Below are 23,089 nucleotides of genomic sequence, written 5' to 3' on the forward strand. Positions count from 1 at the left end.
TCGTTTAGTTGACTGGCTTGAGCCCACCATAGAAATTCCGTTTGCAGACATGGAATAAGTGGGATTATGTCCTCTAGGCTGTTGCTGTGTTGAGACCATAAGTTTTTTAGATACCATTGCAGCTTTCTCATATGAAGTCTTGCCAAAGTATCAGAAGGATGCAAGATGCCATGAAGCCCAGGGCCTGCAGGATTTTCCTTGCAGTCAGCTGGGAAAGCTTTGCTAGGTTTTTGAAGTACTCTGGTAAATGCTGCTGTTTTTCCTCTGAGGTAGGCCATTTGTTTTTCCGTGTCCAGTTTGGCTCCTAGGAATATAATTTGTTGGGATGGTAGTAAGTTTGACTTCTGAATGTTGACTGTATCCCAAGGCCTGCAGTAGATGCATGACAGTCCAAATTCCCTTTTAAGGTTTGTTTGTTGTCTGCTTGTACGAGACAGTTGTCCAAGTAGGGTATATTTGATTCCCCTGCAGTCTGCAGTGTGCCACTACTGATGCCAGGCATTTCATGAACACTCTGGGCGCAGTAGATAAGCCAAACGGCAATGCTGAAAATTGATAATGCTCTGTCCCTGCAAGAAATCTGAGGTATCTTCTGCAGCTTTGTCTGATTGGGACATGCAGGTATGCCTCCTTGAGGTCCAGAGTGACCAGCCAAGACCCCTTGCCCAACATGGGAAGTTGCTGCAACATCAGCATTTTGACCTTTGGCACAATGAGAAGTGTTTAAAGTTGAAAGTCCAGTATGGGTCTCCACTTTTCTTGGAACAAGGAACAATCTTGAATAAAATCCCTGGCCTTGTTCCCAAGGAGGAACCCTTTCTATTGCTTTTATACTCAATAGCTTGGAAACTTGAGCGAGTGCCTCTGCCCTTTGATGTGGCAGGTTTGGCATGCCTTGTTTTATTGGTAGTGTGGAAGTGGAATCTGTAACCCTTGTCTATCAAATCCAGAATCCAATTGTCCTTGGTTAAGATATGCCAGTTTTGTGAGAATAAGCCTAATTTTCTGCCCAAAGGTGCTTCTTTTGAACCTTTGTAGGCGGTACAAAAAAGTCAAGTCATTGTGACTGTCCTTGTGGTGCAGCTGAATTGTCAGTGCCACTTTTGATTTTGAGGTAGTCATTGGCGTCCCCTGTAAGATCCTCTGTATTGCCCTCTACCTCGGCCATGTCTGCTTTTTCCCCTTTGAAACTTGTCAGAGCCGGGGAAGGACCAATTCTTGGAGGGCCAGTTTCTGCTGAATCTGGGTGGCTGAACCTGAAGGAAATCCTCGACTGTCTGTACTGACTTTGCTTTTTCCTCTATGGATCTGTACTGACTTTGCTTTTTCCTCTATGGATTTCAATACATCTTGTGCAGTAGCACCAAAAAGCTTTTGTTTTTCCAATGGTGCATCCAGTAACTTTACTTTAACATGGTCAGGCAAAGACTGATCCTTCAACCAAGCATGTCTACGTATTATAGCCCCAGTCATAGCTGCCCTACATGAAGCTTCCAGTGCATCATAACCACGCTGCAGAAAATGGTTATTAACCTACTGAGTGTTATGAATATGATCCTGTATCAATAGGCTCAGGAGAGGCTAACTTTCTGTAAATCTAGGAGAAAATCTTGGTACTGAAGCATGTGAAAAAGGCAGTCAAGACACCTCATGGCTAAAGTAGTAGGTATATACTTTTTTTACCCCATCTCTCCAGGGACCTTGCTTCCCTGTCAGCGGGTTTTTGGCAGAGGAGGAAGCCACTCCCTTGGGGCCCTGTGAAATAGTTTCTAGGTCCACAGAGTGAGCCTTAAAAAGGTGCTTGTGAGCGTCAGGGACCCTGTAATATCTGTCCGGCTTGACAGGAGCAGGAGGAAGAGAATCAGGGTTGGCACTGGAGTCAGAGTAAACATCATCCAAAACATCCATAACTGGAGGGATAGCCAAGGGTCTGTGCTGGGGAAGCTTCAGGAAAGTACGAAGCCTTTTCCTGGAGTCAGAAAATTCCTGACCCTGCCATTGAAAATGTTCCCTCATGGAATGCAGGACTTCACCAAAAGAGAAATCCTCTGGAGGGGAGGCAGAGGAAATTGATTCCTCAGCATCAGAGTCCTCGTAGGCCTGGAAGGGTTCTTCTTGGGCATCAGAATGCTCTGAATTACCAGGGGCTTCATCCGAGGAGAGGTCGTCCACCTGCTCAGTTCTAGGCCTTTTCTAGAGGTGGCCGAGAACCCCTGTCCGGAGGAGGCTGAGACCCCCTGGTAAGGGAAAAAAGATCTGCAGCCAGAGACATGATCTGCTTATCAGATGAAGGGGCCTGGGCAGGTTTAGGATGGGCCTTGGCCTGACTGGTGGCCTTAGCACGTGTGATTGACATGGAAACAGGAGGCCTAGCAGCCCCACGTGCAGGCGTTACCTTGTCCACAGGAATGGTGTCTGGTAGATCCAGAACCTCGGTTTCCGGGGGAAAATCCACAACCGGCACCGGAGAGATCTCGGAGACCGAAGGTAGTGTTAACGCTGTGTCGCCGGCCTGGAGCGGTTGATCTACCACTTCTGAGGGGACCAGAGCGCTAGCCGAGGATTTGGGAGTAGCATCGGTAGTGGACATGGGCCATGGGTGCCAGTCCTGGTCCTTGCGTTTTTTTAGCAGATTGGGTTGTCGGTTGATCTGACGGCATGATATATGCAAAGGATTCACCGAAAAAGTCCTCGCACAGGCAGCACAGGCCGAGACATCGTGGTCTGGGCCAAGGCAGAGAGAATGGAAGTCCTTATGAGGCATTTGTTTACCACAAGACAAACAATTATTAACTTTCTCAATTTGTTCTGACATTGGCTGAGGCAAGAATAAATCTTCCCCCAACGGGGTACTTGGCTTTTAGCTGACTTCGGTACTGAAAATACAGGAGCCGACCGGCACTTGCGAACTGCTTCTGCTTCGGGCACCGCGCTGCAAGAAAGACTGAAGATGGCGTCGGCCGATGCCTTTATACTCCAGCCATTGTGACGGAGAGGAGGTGACACCAGCCGACGCTGGACCCAGACTTTGGAATTCAGCCGACCGAGGGCTGCCTGAGGCAGGACAACCCATATGTTATGACTGCAGTTGCATTCTTGGAAGGACATCGAAGAGTAATGCTACTCAATGCCAGAAGTCTAAACCTCAAGATGCATGCACTCAACTCTCCTTAGCATGGAGAACATTGATATCTGTGCAGCAACAGAAACCTGGTTCAAGGCTCCTGAGAGCACCCCAGCACTACCAGGTAGTACCTCATACCATGCTTTTTGGCCCCAAAACTTGGACTGAACCACAAAAGGAGGGCGGAGTACCAATATTAGTCAAACATACCCACACCTCCAGGTTGGTGGCACAGCATGAAGCATCAGAGACTATTCATGTGCAACTAACAGTGGATAAAACTGCCTTCCAGTTTATAGCCTGCTACAGACCACCATCCCAAACCCAGGAATCCCACTCTGCCTTCCTGAGAACACTGGAAAATATGAAGGTCTCTCCAAACACCATTATATTAGGCGACTAAAACCACCCAAACAGACTGGGAGCATTACTCTAGCTCCAACACCCTAGTCCAAAGGTTCCTAGAATTTATAAACTCAAATGCTATGGAACAACTTGATACCACTCCAAGAGGGGAAAACATACTGGACCGGATTCACCAACATGGGGGCTCTATGCTCCAGACCAGAAGTGTATCCCTCACTGGTAAGATCAGACCATAAACCAATCTCACTGGATATTCACATCCTGACCCCACCTCCTGCCCAGAAAACCACACAGTGAAAAACTTCTCTAAAGCAACTTTCACACTCCTCAAAACCAATGTGGAATCCTTCAAAGCCCCCGGGCCTGTGGAAACTACAGCCCAGACTGCAGAATCCTTTATAAACACATTCTATGAACACCTTCAGGAATGCATGGATCATACAATCCCAAATAAAACCAAGACCCAATCCTCCAAAGGCATGCGTCCTGTCTGGTGGACCCCAGCCATAAACTATACAATAGAAGGAAGAAGCTACTACATGATACAGCAAAATCCCAAAAAGGGAAGGCATCGATTAGTAGTAGCAAAAAACTACGGGCACTCAAAATAATCTAAGGCCAGCTTAGAGAAAAATTGCACAGGACACCAAGGATAATCACAAGGCTTTCTTTAGTTGTTAGGAACCTGGGTGGGAATTCCCAGATATGCTTCAGAATTGGTCCAAAATAACAAAAAATACACCGAACCCACAGACACTGCCACCATCCTAGCTGACAGGTTCAGCGCAAACTCCCCCCCCCTCCCCACCAAAAGGGCAAATATCTATCCCAGCAGAGTGCTGCCCCCCTGACATCTCAGATGCTCAGGTAAGAGCCGCCCTCAATGGGACCAGACAGTGTCCTGGGCTGCGTCCTACATGAACTCCAAGAGCTAAACCCAAACATAAAACTACTGTTCAATCTCAGCCTTACTACAGGATATGTACCCAAAGACTGGCGTACAGCAACAGTGGTCCCTCTCCACAAAGGTGATGCCTCAAACAGATCCTGGAAACTGTGATGCCTCAAACAGATCCTGGAAACTAATCGCCCCATAAGCCTGACTAGCTTGTCTGCAAAGCTATGGAAAGGATCATGGACCTCAAAGATACTGGGGACCTACAGACACTGGATCCTACCCAGTTCGGCTTTAAGGGCAGATCCTGCCTCTTAAACCTGGTCGATTTCTTTTGAAACAGTCACCAAGGCCATTGACAAGGGGAAGGTGGTCCACACAGCCTACCTGGACCTCGCAAAAGCCTTAACGCCACTCTGGCATTATAGATACGCTCACCAGCTTTAACCCCTGTGTCACTAGATGGGTTGCAAACTGGCTCAAGGACAGAACCCACATGGTTGGTATTGCTGGAGCCAAGTAAAGACTCCAAACCAGTAAGTGGCGCCCCACAAGGCTCAGTCCTGGGACCTCTTGTTAGGTATATATTTCTTGGAGGTACAGGCCAACACGGAAGGACTGTAGCTGACAAAGTTCACAGAGGACTGCAAACTAGGCGCCATAATCTACTCTCCAGCCGACAAGCATCCTACAAAAGGGCCTCAGAAACAGATAACTGGTGCCAGAGCCATGGCCTCAAGCTAAATGCCAAAAAGTGTATAGTCATCCCCTTTGGCAAAAACAAAGTGCCCACAAATTACCACATAGGTGGTAATCCATTAAGTACGAAGTAGTAATTTGGGACCTGGGGACCCAAGTTGATAGCAGTCTCTCATTTGAAAACCATGTGGCCAAAGTGGTTAGAAAAACGTTTTATATAGCCCACCTAATCATGAAGGGATTTACATCTAGATCAGGGGAGGTCATAGTGCCTCTACTCATCCCTCATCAGGCCCATAATTGATTACAATGCCCCTTTTGGGATGTACCTTACCAGACACCTGCAGCAACTGGAAAGACCCCAAAAGTACCTCACCAAGAAGATCAAAGGGCTCAAACAGATGCCATACGCTGCCTGGAAACTCCAGCTCTACTCAGTGGCATACTGCCTGCTCAGAGGCGATCTGCGCATGACATATAAAGCCATGCCCAACCCAGAATTAATGGACATGCTGCACCTCAGAAAATCCAAATCCATAGAGCTACGCGCTCGAGAGACGTTAACCTCAGCACTGAAATAGGACATGCTGGAGGGACAGATTCATAACCCAGAGGCTCCCTTCACTCTGGAATAAAATCCCAGTCCAGGTTAGGCAGAGTCCCTCATTGACTCTAGTGGATGGAGATCGTAGGTTTACCCCGGGTATCACTTGTGTCAGACAGAAGCACAGTATACTAACCTCGAAAAAGGGCATAGCAAAATTCATTTAAAATGGGTGGTGAAAGCCAAACACACTGGCTAGGCTTATAAATGCCCTAGGGCAGATAGCCTAGTATGAACCTATGAAAAGTTATAGCCCAACCACTGAAACATTTACTAAACCTAAATAAAGCAATAGTCTTACAATGAACAGACTTCGCATTAAAGCTTCTCTACCTTTGAAACTCATTCACTGAAACAGCATGGAAACCCACATTCAAAGAAAATGCATTTGGCCAGTGGCAGTTCAAGCAATAGGCTCCTTGCACACCTTGTTAGGGGCCATGCAAAGCAGTTATTTTGTTCATTTCTGAAGCTAGATGAGCCAAAACCAATGAAGTGCTATCCATAATTATGTCAGTAACATTTTTCCAACAGACTCATGCAGAATTGTCAATGTCTGTAGACAGAAAGCAGATTGCAACAGTCATTTTGGCGACAGTGCATTGTGAGTGGACTTATGGAATCACTGAATATACTGTAAAAAGCACTTTCCATACCTTGATAATCACTTTATTCAGTACAATACTTTATCTTTAAGTATTGCCTTGCACAATTTAAATAAAATTCAATGTGTGGCAAAACATCTGCTCTGCATAAATCAAACAGTAATGCAAATGCAGAAAACTCATAACAAGGTAGGTAGAATTGCCAATGATTCAAAGGGTGAAACCCATCATCACCAATCTATGAAATACATAGTATGGAAAAAAAAAAAAACAGTTAACCATGCAAATTGTTTACCCATAAGCTTACTAATCTCTATTCAGATAAAGCCAAAACTTCTTCCTAGTACACTTCTGCCAACAAAAATCAAGACTGGTGGCAAATTATTTCTAAAATCATCCAAGTATGATAGTAAGCCATATAATCCCTTAAAATGGAAGAGTTTAGCCAATGTCATTAAAAACATGTGCAACTTTTTATAGCAATAACTTTAGTTTAATAAACTAAAGCCAGATGACTGCACATAAGCATCTAGTTTGATGCCATACAAACTGTTCAACATGAGAAATTTACAGCATGGTAGGAGTCAGTCAACACACCTTGCTTTTCCCGCTCTCCCTACTAGTTCCTCACAATTTAATATCTCCCACTATTACTAGTTTCTCTTCACTCATTCCTCAATGTATAGCAACCTTAGCAGATCTACAATACATCTGTGCCCTTTATTAGACTACTCAACACTCCATTAAATTAGTTCAGTTTCAAACACTTAGTTTCATACTCCTGAAATTCCTCAAATGCTGCCCTCATTCAAGACTTCTATTTTACTTAAGGAAACAGGCTACCTAAAATTCCAAACCTACTACCATGAAGACAGAAAATAAAGTCAAAAGTACAAGTTTTGTACATGTAACACATCTGCTTTTCAAGTTTGTTAAATGGTTTCCATGCTGTCAAGTGCTTAATGTTTCTCTGTCAAGTAATGGTCTTTTTTTCTAACCGACTCCAAAAGCTCTAGACCTCATTGTAATGTCACTTTTTATAACAAAAAAAGTGCACCATGGAACAGTCCAATTAGAGTTAAGCTGCAAGTAAACATCCAGTGCATGCCTACAGCAAAACCAAGTCACATTCAAACACAAAAGTAATACTACCCCATCCATTGTCACAAACAAACCATATAAAATTTCTTGCACTTTGCCACAACATGAAACCCATCTCTGAAGTCAGAAGTAAAATGCAAACCAATGTTAATGCAGCACTCTGAATCAGAAAGAGTCCAACTTGCTGATCACATATTTAACAGAATGATTATGCTAAGACTTTAAAGAAATCTGAAAAAACAGCATGATTATTTTCACAACTAATCACCGACTTATATTCTAAACACTTACACTCCTGCCTACCTTACATACACACACACTCCTGCCTACCTTACATACACACACACTCCTGCCTACCTTACATACACACACACTCCTGCCTACCTTACATACACACACACTCCTGCCTACCTTACATACACACACACTCCTACCATACACACACACTCCTACCTACTTACTCAAACACACACACTCACTTCCACTTTCGTCTGCACAGTCCGAACGTCCTCTGGAATTCAAATTCCCAGCAGGCGTGAAAGACTAAGACGTAAACCATCAGTCACACAGACTGAAGACCAAAACAGGTCGCAAACACAAGTCTGTGTGACTGGATGGGGATGCAAAGGGTGTTCTTAGAGGACCGCCCTTTTAAAAAGTTTAAATTTAAACAATCTCGGCCTGCCAGTTGCAGAGGGGGTGCAAGTGCACTCCCTTGCACCTGCCTGTGGGTGCCCTTGCCCAAAGGCTACCTTGTCTAAGGAATAATCTTACCCATCTTCATAGATGAAAGCTAGTCCCTCACTTTCTTCAAAAGGAACGTGAATAAATGAATGGGAAACTCTAAATTCACTGCCACTGTAGGCCCATGTCCCTTATGGACAGTGGCAGTCTAAAGTTACTCAAGGCTCCAGCACCCAAAGACCCAGTACCCAATCCCATATCTGGAAATTGGGATGGGTCATATATTGGGCATTATTGGCTAGGCTTGTAAAGGCTCTTGAGCCATTAGCCTAGTAATCACCTATGAACACAGGCTACATTTACTGGGACCATAAGACCTAAACCATCATTAAGGAAACCACCAATAAGGCTCACATTTTTCCAATAAGATGTGCAGGGACTTTCTATTTCTTGCAAACCAGTAAACTGAGCCAAAGACCCCTTTCAGCCACAACCTGGGCCCAGATGGGTAATGAAGTAACAAGTGGAAGACATGCAAAATAGGTACGTATTATACACAAGCAAAAAGTAATATTAAGTGGTGCAAAAAATAACTATGCATATACAATAAAGTGAGAAATAGTGTGGGATGGCAGAATGGACAGCCACCAATGAAACATTGGTATGAAATGCCAACATGGCATTACTCAGCTAGAGCAGTTTTGAAATTTACTAGGATTATACCCCCCCCCCAAGTTCTACCAAGAGATCACTCCAAATGACAGGGTCAAGTCTTAAAAGGCTCTTAATTTAACTACAGTTTTGAATTGGGGTCTTTGAAGGATGATACGAGCAGGCAGAGTGTAAAACTGAGTCCAAGTGACCTTCTTAGTGGGAGGCAGTAACCTTCATGTAAAAGAACTGAGCCAATGTAATTTGTGAAAAGATGGTAGTGAGTGGTGTTATTTGCCAGAAGGTCAAACCTACAAACTGTGTACTGCAGTTTGAAATTCTGCAGCGTTTTGTGATGACTGGATGGTCAGGGGAAGGCAGTAAAAGTTTGGAGTGCAAAATATTTTTAGTAATTGCAAGTCTAGCAACATGGATAGAAGGTTATGAGTTTGTGGAGAAGGGACTTTATGGGTGATGGTGTTGGTATAGTTGGATGAGGTATTTTCATTCAACTGACTACTTTGAGACTGATCTGACTTGGCTGCTTCTACCAGAAGAGATTCTAGAAGTAGAGGTCCTCCCATTAACCAGAATGCCCAACCAACCTAACATACCACAGAGTTTGCTGCCCCTAGACATAAAAAGGGGCAACTGAAACTGGAGATTAAAACAAGTAACAGAGGTTCCTGTACAACTGTTGGTCCTCTCCAGAAGCAAAAAAGGAGGTGGTAGGTGGGCAGAGTTGAAGAACGAAAATGGACAATACAGAAAGGCTGATATATAAATTTGATGTCATTTTTTTTTTTTAGTTCAACTGATGTGACAAGAGTTCCCAGCTACTGTAACCTGGGGGGGTGCTTATGGAATGCTATTCTAGAGCACTGCTGAACCAAAGGCCACTCTGTTCCAGGCAAACAAATTAATTTTGACTGAGCAATGCAAGTGTGGGGATTAGCACAAGTTGCAGCTGCACAAATATCTAAATGCTCTAGGCCAAAACGGTGATGAAGCCACCATAGATCTTGTGGAATGAGCTCTTTCAGGTCTTGGTAAAAATCCAATTTACCATTGACAGGTCAGTCAACAATTTGGCCAATTAACTAGATACTGGATTGCCTAACCTGGTAGGCAGAGAAGGAAACTTAACTGGTCAGACATCCTAAAGCCTTTGGTACTATGCAGGTAGAAATAAAGTTGTCTATGCCCATCCAACGGGTGTAACGTACTCCTTTGTTTGAAAAATCGGGAAAGGAAACTGGAGTAAGGACCTCGGTAATATTTGAGCCAGAAACTACCTTGGGGTAAAATGACTGGTTAGTATGCAATGACACCTTGTCTTTGTGAAATTATTAGACAAGAAGGCTTTGAAGAGTGGAATTCAGATACTGGTAAACAGCCATTAGAAAAATTGTTTTCCTAGACAAAAGTTTTAGGTCAGCTTTGGCTGAAGGTACAAAGGGAGATGAGAGTTAAGGCCTGAAGCATTATATTTAAATCTCAAGGGGGGAGTAGGATCTTTTAATGGAGATGCAAGCAAAAAGGCTCCCTTGAGAAAGCCTTGAATAATTTAGAAGAGGCTAATGTAAAGTTATTTGCCCATGTGGGAGAAATTAGATAAGACAGCCTATTGAACTAACTGGAAAAAACAACTAGCTCCTTTATTAAAGATTGAACCTAAACATTAAAGTAGCACTGGTACAGGCACTGAAAAAAAAAAAAAATGTCTAGATCTTTAAGGGCCCAGAAAGCAATTATTTTCCATTCACTCGTCTTTGTAGAAGACATCTGGGAAGATAGCAAGATAGGAGACGGGGCAGTCAGTGGAACTGGAGAAACCATGCAGTCATGTCTGGCTAAATCATGCTCATCAAGTAAAACGGGTTTGGAGATGGAGCCCAAATCCAGGGTGGATGCTGAAGATGAGGCTAGAGAAATGGAAACCAAATCTGATGAGGCCAAAAGGGTGCAATGCTGCTGTTTGAAGAAACATTGGAATTAATGGCAAGTGTGGAAAATCTTGAAGACCATTAACTACAGCTCACTGCTAGAGGAAATCAAATTATTTTTGGCTAACCCCAGCACACAAAAGATGAATCTTTGACATTACTAAAGTTTGATCCAATTTAAAATAAATGCTGCACAGTAAATGGTCTAGAATTTTATAAACCGTATCACGTTATGCAATAATTCAGTTTTTACTTAAAATTAACATACAATTTAACTACTGGTAGTATTTAGAATTTTAAAATTCAGTAATCCATTCAATGCTTGTGAAATGAACACACCAAGTGCTTTGCAAAGCTGATTTGGGCAGCATGTGGCTAGAAAAGCTTTGTCAAACCTACCAATACGTGCAGGTAAGACGGACTTAATTTTCAACTGGCACTGCATATTTTAGTAACATGGATATTTAGTGGTTAATTACAGCTGAAGTTATGGGTATAGACTGCTGTGACTTCAGGTAATTGGCTCAAGATGACCAAATTTTCCACAATTGTGGAGTTGAGAAGGTTATTGTAACATTAATCTCTGCATTAGTGCCAGAGTGGGACAAATTTGTCAAACATCACAGCCTTACTTTTTCCAAAAGTACTCCCCACATTTTATTGCAATTACACAGTGCTTTTATCCCACCAACACACCCCCTATATTTTTTCTACAGAGTAGGGATGGGATATTTGGCATTCCCCACAAAGCCTCCCTCTAGAACATTTAAGTTGTGCTCATTTTTTGCTACTGCTGCTGTTTTGAGAGTCAGGATCCTTAAGTTATTCTTGCTTTAAAAAGTAAGACACATTGCCACCACCCAGATGTCAGGCCCCTTCACAAGTGAGCACAAACATTTTATGTACATCTACAACATTTTGTAGGGCCATCAGGATTAGCTTATATACTTTCTCTAGCCCAACGTTAAAAACACAGCATACAATAAAAGGTTACATGTGGTATGTTGCTAAGACACTGGTATTTCTTTATATTGCCTTTTGAAACATTACATACTTCCATTCTGCATACTGCTTTAATAACTTCAAGACGGCAGACATACATAAATCTTTATTTTGGCATTATGCACTGTATTTAAGTTATCAAAATTTGCTTTTACAAACAAAATAAATATAAAAACTTTATATACAAACTTTAGACATAAATAGGCAGTGATCCATCAATACCATATAAACAGTTTCTTGTAACAGATAAGTGCACAAAGAACCAAAACAGCATTTGCCCTTGGAAAGCATTTAAGATTCCCCTGCAAAAGTACTGTACCCCAAATCCAGAGCAGGGTAGATTGAGTCTGCCAATATTGGTGCTAGAGAGCAAAACCATATGCTGAAGGTCCCTGCCAAAAGGACTGGGTAAAGGGAAAGTATACAAATTAAGTGCATAGGGCTTTCTTGGCAACAGGACCATTTATCCATAGACTGCACATGTAGTAACAAGCAAATCTGTTAATTGCAGCATGCAGTCCACAGAATGAGCCCTAACCTGAATTGAGAACTCCCTGCTACTCAAAGGTAAAGTTTGCAACCAGTTCTCTGACAAATCATGCAAAGTCTGCAGCAGGAATGTACCACACAGAAGGGAACTTTACAATACCAAAATATTGGTAATCCATATAAAATTTGAAGCAGATAGAGATGTTCATAGTTCAAAGGGAAGGTGGTAAACCCCTTTGCTATGCTGCTTGCACACTATAGTATAAACTTACCAATGTAAACTTTTCCCTGCTTCATTTGGTCATCTATGCAACTTAGACATGCAGTTTTACAAACATTCACAAAGATTTCTATCAACAGATAGATAAGGGACTAAATTGTTAAGCTAGAGTATGGAATAGTTAAGAACAGCTACAAAATGTTATGACTGCACAACACCCCCCCCCACAGAAAACTTGCCAATATAAGCCCTCCCCACCCCACAGAAAACTTGCCAATACAAGCCCTCCCCATTAAGTGGTGTGAAGTGCCATTATGCAGTGAAAGTCATAAGGCTAAAGTGTGCCTTCAACATTAGTGCCCTTCAATTGCAAACGCATACCAATGACATTCAGATACCATGAAGTCTCACCTTCACCATCCTAGATACAGTATAGTAGCCTTTTCAACATAAGTACAGAGGCTTCTACAGGAAGGAAAAGCCAGTAAAATATGGTTACCATATAAAATCTCTTCAGATCTCTGAAGATGTTAATTTCTATAAAGAAATGTTAAATATGCAGAAGTGCTATCTCGTACAAACAAGAGAATTCAAACATTGACTGTTCCTAGAACAGAAACCTAGGAGCACAACCGTCCCATAACAAAGTGCATATCTTCAAATGAAACTGGGTTCTCTGGTCTTCTTAGATTGGTCACAAAAGTTTTGATCAAGAAGGTATCCTGGAAAGGAAAAAAAAAAAATCAAAATAACCACATGAATATTTGCAGACCTAAACATGTAAATATCACAAACACCACATTGCTGGTCTGATTACTGTGCCTAGTCAAACATCTTGGCATTAGGAGTGGACTAAAATATTTTCAAACAAAAGGAAGTCCCCTTCTAGCTAGTAATCACTTTTCTAAATGCAGACCTCCCAGGTATGCAGCCCCCACCACATCTTCCTTTTGGTTTCCCCACATAGTCAATGCCCCGCCCCCAAGGTTCCATTATCAGCCAATACCAGTTCAGTTATAAACAGGAAAATAAGCCAAGGTCTTCACTTTGGTTACAAAGGTTAAAGAAACATTTAATGTTGTAGATGGCAGATAAGGTCCCAAGACAGGAAAAAAAAGGTCCATCAATTTGTCGAAGGTTCACTTCCACAAACAATTAGACCCAGACACAACTGAACATTCATTCTGTGAAAGATTAGAAAGGAAGCAGTTGGCCAACAGCACAAAATTTCATAGCATCTTAATTGCCCCCCCCCCCCACTGTAGTGGGATCTCAGTTGTATATAGGTTAAGGGAAGTATGGGGGATGCAGCCACCCACATGGGTGGGGGTGACATACTGTGGTGTTCTTATGGAAGGCTGACAAGAGCTGCCTTTTCCTGGTGAAATATTTTTATGTGAAGCAGAACTGGACATTCAGTGGTAGAGTTGCTAAAGGTCTGTGAAGTGGACCTTCGGCAAATGCAAACATTTTCTCTAGGTGTTTTTCAAGCAGAAACAGTACTATTTGCCCAAGGGTGAAGTGTCAACGTGCCATGTTCAAAAGGTAAATCAAGTTATAATACGTGTCCATGCATGATTTACCAAACATGTAAAAGTTGCCATACCCTATTCAATCCAGTTTGTGCAGCTCCCCCCCCCCTTACAGACTGATGTGGAAAGTAGGTTGATACTACCCAGTTCATGTGAGAAAGTAATTACTGTATATTGCAGGGCCTGAGGACAGGAACCAAGCATTACCATTAGAAGTTGCATTACTTAAGCACAGGGTGTTCTGCTGGAATTTATTCTTTACAAAATCAGGTAAGCCATACACTTTTAGGTTAATGCTGTCTAGGGTCCCCTTCAGTTCCATGATGCTGCTTTCTCAAGCTTCTCATCTATTTGCTCAGCAGTATCCTTCTCTATACCCATTCCCACCCTATTAACACATGGTTTCACCCAATGGCCTCTCACTGAAAGCCTTCCCATCAACCAGTCCTTGCCTCTGTGTCTTTGTTTATCCCACCAGGCCTATGGTCCATTTTAAGGAGACTTTTATACTACTAGGAGCACCATGGCCAGGTCATTAAGGTCTTCTGGGAGCAAGATGGATAAAAAAGGGATAGCCCTGAAAGAGTTGACCCCCCCCCCCAAACAGTAGCAGGGTCATAGCTCCCAGATACTGCTCTAGTTACTGCTGGCATCACAGCCTCCAGTGCTTTAAGAGTACAAAGCCCCACAAGACAACACTTCAAGTAGAGGAACAAGGGTACCCAGAGTACTGAAGTACATGACTAAAATCATGCAATAGAATAAATGAGTCAAGGAAGAAATCTGATCCATATGCATTATGTGGGCATACTACAGAAATGTGTTTCCACCTACATTTAATTTCAGTAACAAAGCAAAATCAATTCAAACTAGTGCAAGTTATGGGGTGGTAGAATCGGGTCAATGTTGAATCCCCGCAAAAAAAGAAAAAAAATACAAAAGCTAGAGATTTGGCAGGGTTACAGTGCCACAGATAGTGTAGTTTTCTCCAAGGTGAAAAATGAATTTTCACACTAGGCTAGGGAAGCCCTAGAGACTTCCAACAGTAAATCAGACTAGCCATGGAACAAATTGCTAGTCTATCTGGAGAAATGGAAGGCTTAATGCACAAAAGATTTTGAAGAAATTTAGGTTAGACAAAACACACTATATTCCCAAGTTGAGAAAACTTTGGCATAATCCTTCATGTGAAGGAGTCTCCACAGGGGTATTTTGATGGTTTCTTGCAGGAACTAAATGAGATAATCGCCACGGAGAAAAAGTAATCTATAAACTGAAGTAAATGTAAATGTTTCCCAGCATTTAATTTTACCTTTGCAAAATTCGCATTAAAGAAGCACCTTTTCTAGGAAATGCAACTTTCTCTAATCAGAACCTTTGGCTCTATAGCTCATCAATAGCAGCTGGCAACCCTAGCTTAGTAAAACAGGTTCAAAGGATGGACCACAGAGGGTAGTGGGGCAAGTATGCAAACACAGCAAATAAAGTTACAAGCAACAGCACAAGAACGAACGTCAGTGGCAGAAGGCGGTATATAGTGGTAGTGTTCTGCTGCTATGAGTGTGGCACAGCACAAGAACGAATGTCAGTGGCAGAAGGCGGTATATAGTGGTAGTGTTCTGCTGCCATGAGTGTGGCACAGCACAAGAACGAATGTCAGTGGCAGAAGGCGGTATATAGTGGTAGTGTTCTGCTGCTATGAGTGTGGCACATCACAAGAACGAATGTCAGTGGCAGAAGGCGGTATATAGTGGTAGTGTTCTGCTGCCATGAGTGTGGCACAGCACAAGAACGAATGTCAGTGGCAGAAGGCGGTATATAGTGGTAGTGTTCTGCTGCTATGTGTGGCACAGCACAAGAACGAATGTCAGTGGCAGAAGGCGGTATATAGTGGTAGTATATAGTGGTAGTGTTCTGCTGCTACGAGTGTGGCACATCAACTTTTGACCAAATGTTACAAGCTGATCACGTATGCACAACTAGCAGCATTCCATCTCACCCACTCCCTTCAGATTGTCAAGATAATCCGTCCCCTCCCCACATCAGAAGCACATTCACATATGCAAGTGGGTTAATTTAGGGCAAGTATTTGACCATTTCTCCACACTGCTAGCTTAATACATGCAGGTCACAGAAACTTCAGCACATGCTACAAATTTTCTGAACAAAATATCTTACTGAACATGTATTGCTAAACACTACTTGGAAATAGTAAAATAACCTTTTCTGATGTCTGACATCCCATCCATCTCCACATTTCACATACGAGACTTCAGTGCCTGGAGAAATAATTTGCGAATCCTTTTCGGCACAAAAAGCAAACCTATGCAAAAAAGGTACAACAGGCTTTAGAATAGAACTAGTTAAACATATACATTAGTCTACAGCCAGGGTATGGTCAAGTTTATTCTGACTTCTACAAACTTTTCTACAACATTTTGCAGCTAGAAAGCTGCCCTACCAAATTGAAACAAAGTAAATTTTTGACTTGTGGTTTATAGTTACAACAGGTAGGAAGGATTCTCTCACATATGGAGTCATGTTAGATGGTTCAAATACAGTTTTGAATAAAATTTACCCCTTGCAATAGTAGTGGTGGCACATTTCATAGCAAACATAAGTTACTTACTTTTTCTGCGTTTCACCAGACTTTACCCGGATACGCCTGATCATGACATCTTTTTTTTCTGCACTCTTAGAAGTACCAGATGACCAGTAATTCCAGTAACTTGCCAAGAAAGAGGACCAAGAACTGGAAGTTTCTTCCCAAGACAGTTTAATTGTTTTTATATCACCAATATCTGCCTCTGTATACACAAGGAAAGTGTGGGTAGAGTTAAAGCCCATATAAGGGGACCTACAAAAAAAAAAAAAAAAAAAAAGAAAAACACATTTAGAAGGGTACAAATTCTAAAATAGTCAAAATGTTAAATGGCAAAATGCATACTGCCTACTACATGCCACCCTACCATTTAAGAGGGTTTACAAAAAATAAAAAAAGTCCCATGTCCACAAAGGCAGCCAGCTTGACAGCCAGCTCAGTTTTTATTTTGGTTGTACCCCCACACCTAGTAAACCTTCATGAAGTGGCATCCGTTTAGTTGCCTAGCCTAAAATTTAACTTGGCAAAAATGGTCAGACTTCGCATGCCCAGACAACTGCAAGCAAGTGTTGTTTAGAAAGATTTTGCCTATAGCCCTCTGATATACTGCATCCCTCCTTGCAATGGACGCAAGAGTCCTGCTGCTTTACAAACCTCCACTTTCCCAGCTGTAAAACCCAGTTCATTACATTTCATTCTCCGCTTCTAGTCAGCCAAGGTAGGCCAATATTTCAAAGTCTAATTAAAACCCACACTAGCCTGCAAGGAAAATGCAATAGTAGTTGAATTAAAAAAAAGCCTTGAAATGACGCACAAATTTGGGACATTCAGTTATTCTGAAGTGTGATGCGAGGAAAAACAAAACATTGCACAGACCAGAGTAGCCACAGATTTCTTCTGATCCACAAGTGCATCTCCATTTTCCCTGAAGTCAGACAAACTGAAAAATGAACGATCCAGGTAGCAGTACAAAGTATACCAATATTTCTTGTTTATTGGAATACATTAAGCGCTTTTGGCTTATTTTAGGTTTGATCAAAGCAGATTTTATGAAAACATTTTGTATAAGATAGCGTGTAGTGTTTTGATTGTGTCTTTTTATAAAGGACACAACTTTAAGGTGAAGCAGTGGATTAATAGGGTTAATTAGTAAAACTGAAATGATTGGTTAATAAAAAAAAATAGGTTCATTCTGATGAAGGCTACAGTGGTGAGCCGAAAGTGCTTAATGTATTTGGTTTTAAACAAGAAATATTTTTGGGGGAAATGAAACTTGCTAGTCAGTCCAGTCATAGGACGGTGAGAACCAACAGCACAGTTGCAGACTTGTCCCAAATAGTCCTACAACTTATTCTGGGTCAGATGTGAAAAAAATGCACATTTAGAGAGCCAGCCAGTTAAAGTGGCACTTTAACAAAGACAAGTTAATGTTAAATAAATGGCCAAGTAGAATACAGGACATCTTCAGCCTACCATTGTCTAAGCAAATTCAGTGCACATTCTGTAGCTACAACTGTACCAGAGGGTCATAGGGAGTTTTACTATCTGGTACTGTGGTAAATTAAGGTGCATTAAAATGGGAACCACCTGAAAAAAAAAAAATCAGAGACAGTCAACCTCTAAACAATTTTTCCCTATGTGCTGAAGAGCAGTCAGGGCAGCAGCTGGTTGCAATACTTACAACTCAAGAGGAAATCTTTCCAAGTCATTCATGGTGCCATACAGGGTAACAGAGAACACTGGCTCTGTAACAGCCACATCATCGAAGCTAAAGATATGCATCTTTATCTGGTAGTGATAAACTAGAAAAAAAATGCAATGCAGATTTTAGATTCTAGTGTCTTTACATATCTAATGCCTGCAAAAAGTCAGAACAGCAATAGAACAGGTTTATAAATATGCTCACTAAGGGCAACTTGCAGCCGATGGATATAAAAGATAAAGTGACCATAGATTCATAGCACTATGCAATACAAGTCCAAAGGAAAGATAGGAAACCACCTCAGCAGGTATTTTTCACACACTGCATTAAGGGTTTATAAAATTTGTCATCTTGCAAGAGATGCTTACCTTTAAATGGCATATCTGCACGTGTTTTCAGATACATTTTGCTGTTTCGCTTCATCCTTTTAACATTTATATTATAGCCAACTTTGTTACACCTGGCCTTTCGGCAGCTGAGGCAGACACCCTTTTTAAAGCGACTGGGATCTGTACATCGATAAGCCAAACTCTGCTGCTCTTGATTTAGGAGAGAGTCCACAAAGAGCTGTACTGATCTCTCGTGCTCACATTTGATTGCTTCAGTGATTCCTAAACAAATAAGAAATTCCAGGCATCTGAGACTTGCATTCTGCAATTCAGCAAGAAACCACAGCAGTTTCATATGTACCACAGACAAACATCAAGAATTATGAATAATCTAACAGCAATAGCATTAATGGCATACATTGTCAGAGGCAGCAGTCTTGTCAGTTTAGAGTAATTCATGTCCCCAGAAATGCAACCAGTTCCTTTACTCAACAAGCTCCTATGGCTAAAGAGAATGTCCCTCTCCTATACACAAGACATTCCTGTACCACCAAGAATGTAGAGGTCCTCAGTTGGAATATCTAACTGGCTCTTCTGCTGATCCCCAGGCTGCTCCATGGCCAGCTTTTATTATCCAGCCTCCCACAACACCCTCCCCCAATATTATCCACACAAGGAGGGTCTCCCTCCTGTAAGACCCCATATATTTGGGTGGGGACCCAATCCCCCCTCCATGTGCATATTTTAAGGGATTCGAACAAACGTTGCAAGTTGGGCAGGGTCACATAAGGAGCAATACTATAATTAAGTGCCAAAGGGAGGTTTACACTTCTTGGTAAATTGTATATACTAATGACAAAGTGGCTGCAGATAATAGCTCCCCTCAGGCAAATAACTGGCATTCCTATTTTTATGGGGGCACTTTGAAACTAGGACAAAACTAAGCTTTCAGTTTCATGTTCCCTTCAGAAGAGAAAATAGAGGTCCCACACAGGATTGTACATCTCCACACAGGATAGTACATCTCCAAGAAAGATAAATATACTGGCCAAATTTATTTAATGCAAGTTTGATAACTGGGCCAAGAAGAGCCTTTTTCAGTGGAGCCCTGGGGAGAAGCTCCACAATTTCAAGTTACATTTCACACGTTACAAAAGGACAGTTCATACAGCCAATTAAGATTTACAGAAACTCCATAATTACAATTGATTTGTCACAATTACAAAAATGAAGACAACTCAATACAGAAATTAATTTAGTGAATATTTGTTATAAACCCAATTGTAGGTTTAACATTTCAAGATATATAGCTACTAGCAGTTAGGTTAGGAAAATATTATGCATGGAGAGGCATGGAGAGGGCAATAGTGAGATTGGAGTATAGTACAATAGAAAATTAGTTTAGTAGGGGAGGGACTGTTTTGGGTGGGATGAAGTAATAGAGGTAGTTGGAGGAGTCAGTGAAGGTGGAATGGGGGGAGGGGGTTGGAGCGTGGCAAGGGCATTCCTTCCCATTTGGAAGATAGATAAGTAGCACAGATTTCAGCAGTAGATGGCCAGGTTTGTGGACCTGGAGATGATTTTGGTTTCTGGATCTGAGTGAGCGGTTGAGAATGTAAAGTTTTAAAGGAAGTAGCAAGAGCTGGGCAGTAGGCAAGTTTTAAAGATTAGCTTGTGGGCAATGGTGAGTTGCAGGTACTTAGATGGGCAGTTCAAGCCAGTTGAGGGTTTTTGAATTGGTTGCAGATTTGGAGATCTTGTGGTAGCAGTTTGGTGAAAACAGAGGGGCACCATACATAAGGGAGAGGAGTAGGAAGATGGATGCAAGAGTTTGACAGGTAGAGGGAGGGGCTTAGGAAGCTGTGCCTGTAGAGACCACCTAACTTTTGGTTGATTTTGACTGGAGTGGATGCCAAATTTTAAAAATCAATGCCAAGAAGCTTGGTGCTGGGAACAATTTCAAGGATGGTATTTGGGTCAATGGAGTTTTTGGTAGGGGGAAAAAAAGTTTGTTTTATTTGCATTTAGTGCCATCCAGGTTTCTGTTTTGGAAAAGGTCAGTTGGGTTTTGCTAGCTCAGAGGGGGAGAAGGCTGAGCAGATAATGGAGTCATCTGCTTATTGGATGCTAGAGGAATCTGGGATGGATTGAAAGTTAATGAATAGGTTGGAGAAGAGGGCCAAGAACAGAACCTTGTGGGAAGGAAGGGAGAGGTTTAAGTTTTCCATTGGACAGCTTGTTGGCAGTTGGACAAGTAGCTGGAAAACCAGGAGATTGTGGTGTGCGAGATGGTGTGGAGGGAGAGGATTTAAACACGACACCAGATATAAATAGAAGGGACGTATGGATTTGAAAGATGGGATAGGCAATGCTGTCTGCAGATTGTTTGAGGAAGACAAGTCTATAATCGTGTGCATTGCAACAGTTTGAGTAGAAGTCTTAATAGTGCTTGTGGGGATGGGCTGGAGGCAGGATGTGGTGAAAGGTTGAGGACTGGGATGGTGGTGGAGGAGGGCGGTGGGAAGGAGGCCGATAACTATGCAGTCTATGAAAACTGACTGGCTGTTTCAAGGATGGGGTCTGGGCAGGGGTTTTCTTGGTGGCCAGGATGCAGTATTGAGGAGATTGAGTCCCAGGATATTTTGGGATTTGAGTGCAAGGACTGGAGTTGAGTAGTGGGCTTTGTGGTCTTTAGTTTGTGGAGTTTCATAGTTGCCTATACTCTAGGAGAGTGCTAGGGTTAGTTTTCCATGTTGTGCCCCTTTGCTGCAAGGTTAATTTAGTATCCTTTGATAACCATGGCCAGGGATTGGTTTTGATGCATTTGGTTCGAGGTGGGGGCTTGCTTATTAAGGGTTAGGAATGAGTGGTAGGAAACAGCATCTAGAGGAAGGGTTTTTAAGAGACAAGTCAGTATGCTTTAAGCATTCAGAGAAAGTTAGAGGGCTGAAAGAGGAGAGGTTGCAGGTTTTGATGTAGTGGTGTTTATGCAGTGGAGATGGAAGACTGTTGGCAAAGGCTGGTAGGTGATCACTGAATCAGGTAATGTTCTAGCTTTGGTGATTCAGGTTGGGTGAGTTTAGGATAGTCAATGATGGTACCAGAGGGACCATCTTTATTTGGTCTGTTTGGAGATTTAGTTGGGAAATGTACAGGGGGCTTCGGAGTTAATAGTATTCCAGTTGATGTTGACTGGTTCTCATACATTACAGTATTAAATTCTGTTAGAAGTCAACAGAAAGCAGAGTTGTTAATCATTATGTTGCAAACATTTCCTCTCCTTCCCTCCCCCCCCCCTTACCTTTATTACATAATGACAATGTTTAAATGTTTAAATGCTTAAATGTGTATGTTTGGACTGGTTATTCTTGTAGTTCATATTACTCATACTAGTTTAGTGATTTCATACTTTAAATGGGGATTTACTTGTGTATTTTTACCCATTGTACTCTTACTCATTTCATTTTTAATGTTTTAACCTTATTCTTGTCCTTGCAAGTGAATTGTGTATATTACTGAATGGGTGTAACTAGGAAAAGGAAATGACAAATGCTTTGTGATCAGGAAATTAGGTCATTCAGATTGTAGCAGGGGAGGGGCACAATTTGAATTTGAAATTACCTTTAGAACACAGGCTGGTTTCTTGTGTAGAACCATTTGTCTGAAGTCTCTGTATGGTGAAAGGACGAAAAGCAGTATTTTTGTACCGTGTTTCTTAATGTTTCAATAAACTTCTGGCCCTGTTTGGTCCAGTTTGGTTTTAGTTCTACCTTTTGTCCACTATTTATATTTGGATGCTTGAACGTGGCAATTGTTTGGATAACCTTTGAACAAGAAAGGACTTATTTATTCCAGAGCTGCATAGCGGATTTACCATTCTTCACCAGTGTGTGTCAACTTACCAGCACCATCCTGAATTGGAGAGTCAGTTGATGTTTATCAGAGTATATAGGTTTCATTTTTTATACTGGAGGAGAACCAGGACAGAGTTTTGATATCACCGGGGGGGGGGGGGATAGAGGGCACCAATACATATGGACTTGTGGTGGTTTATTTTTAGCAAAGCTATTATTTCACTGTTGGCAAATGACCACTCTGGGACCATGGAAAGCGAAAGCATCTTCAGAAAAAACAATTGCCACCACAAGACAGTTCCCCCAACAAGCCAACTCCAACATCTGAGCCTGGCAAAGAGGTTAAAGGGGAACGCTTATGAATTCAAACAAGCAGTAGTCTCATACCAACTACCACAAAAAGGATACCTGCCCCATTCCAGAGCCAATTCCTCACCCACGATAACTGCTTGCCTATTCTCTAGCTCTGAAATATGCTGTGGAATATAAAGTTACCACTAGCACACGTGAATACTACTTTATACACCCAGTCTGCCAGGTCAAAAGGTAGCCAAGTGTGGACAGCAGTGAATAGGAGCAAAACAGATGGCCACCCAGGACCCACAGCCATTCAATGAAATAGCACAGCTAGATATACAACTGTTTTTCCTTACTTTGTTACAAGAGTCCTTAGTGCCCACCACT

General features: G+C 42.0%; 1 protein-coding gene across 3 annotated transcripts in view; it reads right to left on the minus strand.

Annotated features, from left to right (window-relative positions):
- Positions 1–11,768: 11,768 nt before the first annotated feature.
- The window catches only part of LIPG (lipase G, endothelial type), a 45,584-nt gene continuing 34,263 nt past the window's right edge, over positions 11,769–23,089 (minus strand). For all 3 annotated transcript variants that reach the window (XM_044081686.1, XM_044081678.1, XM_044081695.1), the window contains exons 6-10: positions 18,591–18,833; positions 18,202–18,322; positions 16,548–16,775; positions 16,140–16,241; positions 11,769–13,108 (exon numbers count right to left, since the gene is read on the minus strand). In XM_044081686.1, the coding sequence (XP_043937621.1) occupies positions 13,096–13,108; positions 16,140–16,241; positions 16,548–16,775; positions 18,202–18,322; positions 18,591–18,833 (707 nt within the window). In that variant the 3' untranslated portion in view covers positions 11,769–13,095. The remainder of the gene's footprint in view (positions 13,109–16,139; positions 16,242–16,547; positions 16,776–18,201; positions 18,323–18,590; positions 18,834–23,089) is intronic.

Source organism: Protopterus annectens, chromosome 1.part1 (genome assembly GCF_019279795.1).
Source record: "Protopterus annectens isolate FY-2018-M chromosome 1.part1, PAN1.0, whole genome shotgun sequence".
In the NCBI taxonomy this organism is placed as follows: Eukaryota; Metazoa; Chordata; order Ceratodontiformes; family Protopteridae; genus Protopterus; species Protopterus annectens.